The sequence below is a fragment of the Ceratotherium simum genome, chromosome 16 (assembly GCF_057802395.1).
Source record: "Ceratotherium simum simum isolate JZ-2026a chromosome 16, ASM5780239v1, whole genome shotgun sequence".
Taxonomy (NCBI): Eukaryota; Metazoa; Chordata; class Mammalia; order Perissodactyla; family Rhinocerotidae; genus Ceratotherium; species Ceratotherium simum.
Window position 1 is genome coordinate 14,989,629 of NC_141915.1, and position 7,938 is coordinate 14,997,566.

General features: G+C 38.5%; 1 protein-coding gene across 1 annotated transcript; it reads left to right on the plus strand.

Moving 5' to 3' along the window:
* The first annotated feature begins 1,143 nt into the window (after positions 1–1,143).
* On the plus strand, positions 1,144–2,112 carry LOC147914919 (olfactory receptor 1D2). Its single transcript, XM_087440192.1, has one exon. It carries the CDS (start codon positions 1,171–1,173, stop codon positions 2,110–2,112), a length of 942 nt encoding a protein of 313 aa, XP_087296318.1. The 5' UTR covers positions 1,144–1,170.
* The last annotated feature ends 5,826 nt before the right edge of the window (positions 2,113–7,938 follow it).

A 7,938-nucleotide genomic window follows, 5' to 3' on the forward strand; every position in this document is an offset into this window, starting at 1 on the left:
CCATAAAAGTTGACTAAATCCTATATGTTCTTTGCTCTGTATCTGAAGTGTCTATCCAATTTTACTGACCTGTTCATTCCAGCACCTGTAACACTCTGTTTGCGAGTCCTTTATAGTTGGCAGAGGAAGTGTCCCCTTGTTCTCTCTTTTTCAACATTTTCATAGCTTATTTTCACACTTATTTTTAGATTAAATTTAGATGAGATTTCTTTCTTAAAAACTCTGTTAGATTTTTACTTCGAATAGGTTAAATTTTAGATTGATTCAGGATAATATGCACCTTTAGAAGCTTGGTATGTCTATCCATTCATTAAGGTTTTACTTTATGCCTCTCTGGAGAATTTGAAGACCCACCTGATTCTTGTTAGCGTTTTAATGCACAGATTTGTTTGTTGATAATGTGGATAAGATTGTTTCACGTTATATTTTAATCTTATTATTCCTAATTATTTTTTACACATAAGAATTATAAAGAATATTTCTTGAGTACTCACTGAAAGCAAGCTCTTTGTGTTAAGCACTTTATTACTTAATTTTATTCTCACCCCAACCCATTTTTCACTTGAATAAATGGAGTCCTACAGAGCTCAAGTAACTGGCCTTAGGTTTCGCAACTAGAAAGTGTCAGAGCTCAGACATGACTTCAAGTGTTTTGAAATCTCTTTTTATTTCTATCAGCATTTCAGTTGATTGTTTTATGTTTCCCAGATAGATCATCCTATCAGCAAATAATGGTAATTTTTCCATTTTCTTTCCAATTTTATTACTTTTCCCCTTCGTCCAATTATATAACATCAAGTTCTTATACTGCATACACTCATTTTAAATATCATTTAAATCTATACAATAATATAATATAACATACTAATCTTTAAGCACTTCAAGGGAATTATAAGATGATATGATTTAAAATGAGACATAGACATTATTTCTATAATACTGAGTTTGACAGATTAGATGTTGCTGGAATGACTAAATTGCAGAGAGATTTTGCATGTTCCATTTTTCTGTCTGTTATTACACTGGTTCTTGCAAAAAAAATTATAAAATTTAGCCTAAGATATTTTTATTGCTAAGAAAATAGTTGATTTTGCTTATTTGAAAGTCGTTCTACAGTTAAGGGCCTTTTGTAAATGTTTGTTGGTGCTGATACTGCAGAAAGTGGGGAAAATGGATGGAAGCAATCAGAGTGGAGTCTCCGAGTTCCTGCTCCTGGGGCTCTCAGAGAGTCCTGAAGAGCAACGGGTCCTGTTTTGGATGTTCCTGTCCATGTACCTGGTCACAGTGGTGGGAAATGTGCTCATCATCCTGGCCATTGGCTCTGACCCACGCCTGCACACTCCCATGTACTTCTTCCTGGCCAACCTCTCCTTCACCGACCTCTTCTTTGTCACCAACACAATCCCCAAGATGCTGGTGAACATTCAGTCCCAGAACAAAGCCATCTCCTATGCAGGGTGTCTGACACAGCTCTACTTCCTGGTCTCCTTGGTGGCCCTGGACAACCTCATCCTGGCCACGATGGCATATGACCGCTATGTGGCCATCTGCCGCCCCCTCCACTACACCACGGCCATGAGCCCTGGGCTCTGTATTTTGCTGCTCACCTTGTGTTGGGTGTTTTCTATCCTCTATGGCCTCATCCACACTCTCCTTATGACCAAGGTGACCTTCTGTGGGTCCAGAAAGATTCACTACATCTTCTGTGAGATGTATGTCCTGCTGAGGCTCGCATGTTCCAACACCCAAGTCAACCACACAGTGCTGTCTGCCACTGGATCCCTCATCTTCCTCACCCCCTTAGGGTTCATGATCATGTCCTATGTCTGGATTGTCAGAGCCATTCTCCAAATACCATCAGCCTCTAGCAAGTACAAAGCTTTCTCCACTTGTGCCTCCCATTTGGCTGTGGTCTCTCTCTTCTACGGGACACTCTGTATGGTATATCTGCAGCCCCTCCACACCTACTCCATGAAGGACTCAGTAGCCACAGTGATATATGCTGTGGTGACCCCCATGATGAACCCTTTCATCTATAGCCTGAGGAACAAAGACATGCATGGGGCACTAGGAAGACTTCTCCTAGGGAAAGCCTTCCAGAGGTCGACATGAGGGTAATTTTGGAAAGGACATTGAAGTGGAGACTGGGAATTTCTCTCATCATGTGCAAGGCATTATCCTGTGGGGGATACAGGAGTCAATAGGACATAGATTCAGGTCAGAATGAGTTTATCGGTTTGTGGTAAAGAAAAGACATGTATGTGTAACCCGGTGTCCACCAGACCTCACCAGCCTTGGCAATAATTAAGGTCACAATAACACTAAATACTAGAAGTTTTCAGAATCAAATCCTTCAACTTGCCTGACACAAGACTACAGTCCTAGCCCTATCCAGATATACCCCGCTATAGCCTAATGGGGTCTCTGATATTCTCTAGCACAAACCCACTCATATTCCTGAACACTGAACTTCTCTAAGGAGCTTGCTGCCTATAAGCCATTTGTAGAAGACATCTTGCACTACCCCCACTGCACGTACCCTGGGTGAGGCTGCCCCTTTCCTGATGTTCTGCAAGCACAGCGCCCACTGCTACAATCTGACCCACAGTCCCTCTGGACACAGCACCTGATGTTCAGGCATAAATGGCAAGAGATTCCTCTCTTTTGCTCTGGGGAGATTTTTGTTCTTTTTGTGGGTCTCAAAGCAACACTACCTCTCTTGCCTTTTTCCTGTATTCATTTTTTCTGAGAGAAGTCAGACTTTCTTTTTGGGAAGTCCACCCTGTCCTTTATTTCTATGGCTCTTCACCTCCCATCTTTTCTTCATTCCCTCGAAATAAAACTCTCCATCAACACACGCTCATGAACAGAAGTGGTGGTGGAGGCAGTAGACAAGGAGGAGGTCATTGTGAGACCTAACCTCCACTTAGGTTGTATAATTCTGATTCCAATGTGTGTGTTTTTTCCACACCACCAAGAAATTCTCCAACACCAATTGAGTGTCCTACAATTCAACTCAATTCTGATGCTCTCTACCTGGAGATAGCATCAGATCCCACAGGTTAAGGGCTCAGTCCTACAAGACTGCTCCCACCCCAAACTTCAGACACCAATCGCAAGTCCAGGCACCTGTGCTTCTAACAGACCAGTTATAGATCAGAGGTTCTAAAAATTCCTCTTTGGGTTCAATTAATTTGTTAGAAGTGGTTCACAGAACTCAGAGAAACATTTTACTTACTAGACTACCAGTTTATTGTAAAAGATATAACTCAAGAACAGCCAGATGGAAGAGATGCATAGGGCAAGGTATGTGGGAAGGGGCATGGAGTTTCTATGTCCTCTCTGGATGCATCACTCTCCCAAAATCTCCATGTGTCACTGACCCAGAAGCTCTCTGAACACCATCCTTTTGGGTTTTTATACAGGCTTAATTACATATGCATGATTGATTAAATTTGGCCATTGGCTATTGATTGAACTTTCAGCCCCTCACCCCTCTCAGAGGTTGGGGAGGGTGGTGAGACTGAAAGTTTCAACCCTCCAATCACATGATTGCTTCCCCTGGCAACGAGCCCCACCTTACTTTCCAAAAGTCACCTCATTAACATAAACTCAGGTGTAATTGAAAGGGTTTCGTTAGGAATATCAAGACTCCTTTATCAATCTTACCACTTATGAAATTCCAGAGGTTTTAGGAGCCCTATGCTAGAAACAGAAAGACCAAATATATATTTATCATAAATCACAATATCACAGCCATGTTAATGGATAGAAAGGCTCAATATTGTCAAGATGTTAGTTCTTCCCAATTTGATCTATAAATTCAATGCAATTCCAATGAAAATCCTAGCAATTTATTTTGTCGATGTCACCAAATGGGTTCTAAAGTTTGTATGGGGAGGCAAAAGGTTCAAAAGAGTCAACACAATATTGAAGTCAAAGAAAAAGTTGGAGGACTGACACTATGCAACTTCAAGACTTAACTATAAAGCTTCAGTATACAAGACTGTGGTACTGGAGAAAGAATAGACAAATAAATTAAAGGAATAGAACATACAGCCCAGGAATAGACCCACATAAATATAGTCAACTGATCTTTAACAAAGAAGCAAAGACAATACAGAGGAGCAAAGGTAGTTTTTCAACAAATGGTGCTGGAACAACTGGACATCCACATGCAAAAAAAAGTGAATCTACACATAGACTATACATATTTCACGAAAATTAATTAAAAATGTATCACAGACCTAAATGTAAAGTTCAAAACTATAAAAGACCTAGAAGATAACATAGGAGAAAACCTAGATGACCTTGGATACGGTGATAATTTTTTAGATACAACACCAAAGACATGATCCATGAAAGAAATAATTCATAAGCCAGACTTCATTTAAATTAAAAACTTCTGCTCTTCCAAAGGCAATGTCAAAAGAATGAGAAAACAAGCCAGACTGGGGGAAAATATTTGTAAAAGACATATCTGATAAAACATAGTTATCCAAAGTATACAAATAGCACTTAAAACTCAACAATAAGAAAACAAACAAACTGATTGTAACAGATATCTCACCAAAGAAGATATACAGATGGCAAAAAAGCATATGAAAAGATGCTCCACATAATATGTCATCAGGGAAATGCAAATTAAAACAACAATGAGATACCACTACACACCTATTAGAATGGCCAAAACCTAGAACACCGACAACACCAAATGCTAGCAAGGACGTGGAGCAACAGGAACTTTTATTCACTGCTGGTGAGAACGCAAAATGGTACAACCACTTTGGAAGACAGTTTGGTGGTTTTGTACAAAACTAACATATTCTTACCATAGTATCCAGTAATCATGCTCCTTTTTATTTACCCAAAGGAGTTGAAAACTTGTGTCCACACAAAAACCTGCAAATGGATATTTATAGCAGCTATGCTCGTAATTGCCAAACATGGAAGCAACCAAAATGTCCTTCACTAGGTGAATGGATAAATAAATTGTGGTACATCCAGACAATGGAATATTATTCATCACCAAAAATAAATGAGCTATCAATCATGAAAAGACATGGAGGAACCTTAAATGCATATTATTAACTGCAAGAAACCAATCTGAAATGGCTATGTACTATATGATTCCAACTACATAACATTCTGGAAAAGGCAAAATATGGAGACAGTAAAAATATCAGTGGTTGCCAGGAGTTGGAAGGAGGGTAAGGAGGAATAAGCAGGGCACAGAGGAGTTTTAGAGCAGTGAAAATACTCTGTGTGATACCATAATGATGCATGCATGTCATTATACATCTGTCTAAACCCACAGAATGTACACCACCAATAGTAAACTGTAATGTAAACTATGGACTTGGGGTGATAATGATGTGTCAATGTAGGTTCATCAATTGTAACAAATACATCACTCCAATTGCAGATGTTGATAATGGAGGATGCTATTCGTGTGTAGGGTCCAGGGGTATGTGGAAAATCTCTGTACCTTCCCCTAATTTTGCTGTAAACCTAAACCTGCTAAAAAAAATAATAAAGTCTTGATTTTTTAAAATTCCAATAGATTTTTCACAGAAATAGAAAAAGCAATTCTAAAGTTCATATGGAACCACAAAGACTCTGAATAGCTAAAGCAATCTTGAGCAAGAAGAACAAAGCTGGAAGCATCACACTTCGTCATTTAAAATTATATTACAAAGCTACAGTAATCAAAACAATATAACACTGTGATAAAAACAGGAGCATAGACCAACAGAACAGAATAGAGAGCATAGAAATAAACCCTCACATATATGATCAACTACTCTTCAACAAAGACACCAAGAATACAAAATGGGGAAAAAAATAGTCTCTTAAATTTTTGATATTAGGACAAACTGGATATCCACATATAAAAAAATGAAATTGTACCCATACACAAAAATTAACTAAAAATGAATAAAGATTCAAATATAAGATCTGAAACCACAAAATTCCAAGAAAACAGGGGAAAATTTCCTTGACATTGATTTTGGCAATGATTTCTTGGCTATGACACCAAAAGCACAAGAAAAAATAAGCAAGTGGGATTACATTCAACTAAAAAGCTTCTGCACAACAAGGGAAACCATCAACAAAATGAAAAGGCAACCTACAGAATGGCAGAAAATATTTGTAAACCATGAATCTGATTAAGGATCAATATCCAAAATATAAAAGGAATTCCTACAACTCAATAACAAAAAAAAAAGTAATCCAATTAAAAACTGGGGAAAGGATCTGAATAGGCATTTCTCCAAAGAAAACATACAAATGGCTAACAGGTACATGAAAAGATGCTCAACATCATTAATTATCAGGAAAATACAATTAAAAACCACAACAGGCTATCACCACACACCTCTTAGGATGGCTATTATCAAAAATCAAAGATAACAAGTGTTGGCAAGGATGTGGAGAAAAGGAAACACTTTTACACTGTTGATGAGAATAAAAATTGGTAAGGCCGTTATAGGAAACAGCATGGAGTTTCCTCAAAAAATTAAAAATAGAACTACCTTATGTTTCAGCAATCTCATTTCTGGGTACACAACCAAAGAAACTGAAATCAGGATCTTGAAGTGATGCCTGCACTCCTATGTTCATTGCAGCATTATTCACGACATCTAAGATATGGAAACAACCTAGATGTCCATCCACAGATGAATGGATAAAGAAAATATGATACAGCCATACAATGGAATATTATTCACCCTTAAAACAGAAGGAAATCCTGGGGCAGGCCTCTTGGTCTGGTGGTTAAGTTCAACGTGCTCTGCTTTGGCAGACTGGGTTCAGTTCCCAGACGCTGACCTACACCACTCGTCAGCGGCCATGCTGTGGCGGCAAACCACATACAAAATAGAGGAAGACTGGCACAGTTGTTAGCTCAAGGCAAATCTTCCTCAAGCAAAAAGAGGAAGATTGGCAGAATACTAAAATTTATATGGGGCAACAAAAGACCCCGAATAGCTAAAGAAATCCTAAAGAAAAAGAACAAAGCAGGAAGCATCACAATTCCTGACTTCAAAACATACTACAAAGCAATAGTAATCAAAACAGCATGGTACTGGTAGAAAAACAGACACACAGATCAATGGAACAGAATTGAAAGCCCAGAAATAAAACCACACATATACGGACAGCTAATTTTTGACAAAGGTGCTAAGAACATGCAATGGAGAAAGGAAAGTCTCTTCAATAAATGGTGTTGGGAAAACTGGACAGCCACATGCAAAAGAATGAAAGTGGACCATGTGCTATCGCCATTCACAAAAATTAACTCAAAATGGATCAAAGACCTGAAGGTGAGACCTGAAACTATAAAACTCATAGAAGAAAATATAGGCAACACACTATTTGACATTGGTTTTAAAGGAATCTTTTCGGATGACATGCCTACCCAGACTAGGGAAACTAAAGAAAAAATAAACAAGTGGGTCTTTATCAGATTAAAGAGCTTTTATAAGACAAATGAAACCAGAATCAAGATGAACAAACAACCAACCAGCTGGGAGAGAATATTTGCAAAACATACATCTGACAAGGGGTTGATCTCCATAATATATAAAGAACTCACACAATTGAATAACAAAAAAACAAACAACCCGATCAAAAAATGGGCAGAGGAAATGAACAGACACTTCTCCAAGGAAGATATACAGATGGCCAATAGGCACATGAAAAGATGCTCAACATCACTAATCATCAGGGAAATGCAAATCAAAACAACACTAAGATACCACCTCACGCCCGTTAGAATGGCTATAATCACCAAGACAAAAAACAACAAATGTTGGAGAGGATGTGGAGAAACAGGAACCCTCATACACAGCTGGTGGGAATGCAAATTGGTGCAGCCTCTATGGAAAACGGTATGGAGATTCCTCAAAGAATTAAAAATAGAGATGCCCTATGATC

Bases quoted from the DNA above. Each gene is read 5' to 3' on its own strand.
- LOC147914919 (XM_087440192.1), top strand. From the start codon at position 1,171: ATGGATGGAAGCAATCAGAGTGGAGTCTCCGAGTTCCTGCTCCTGGGG.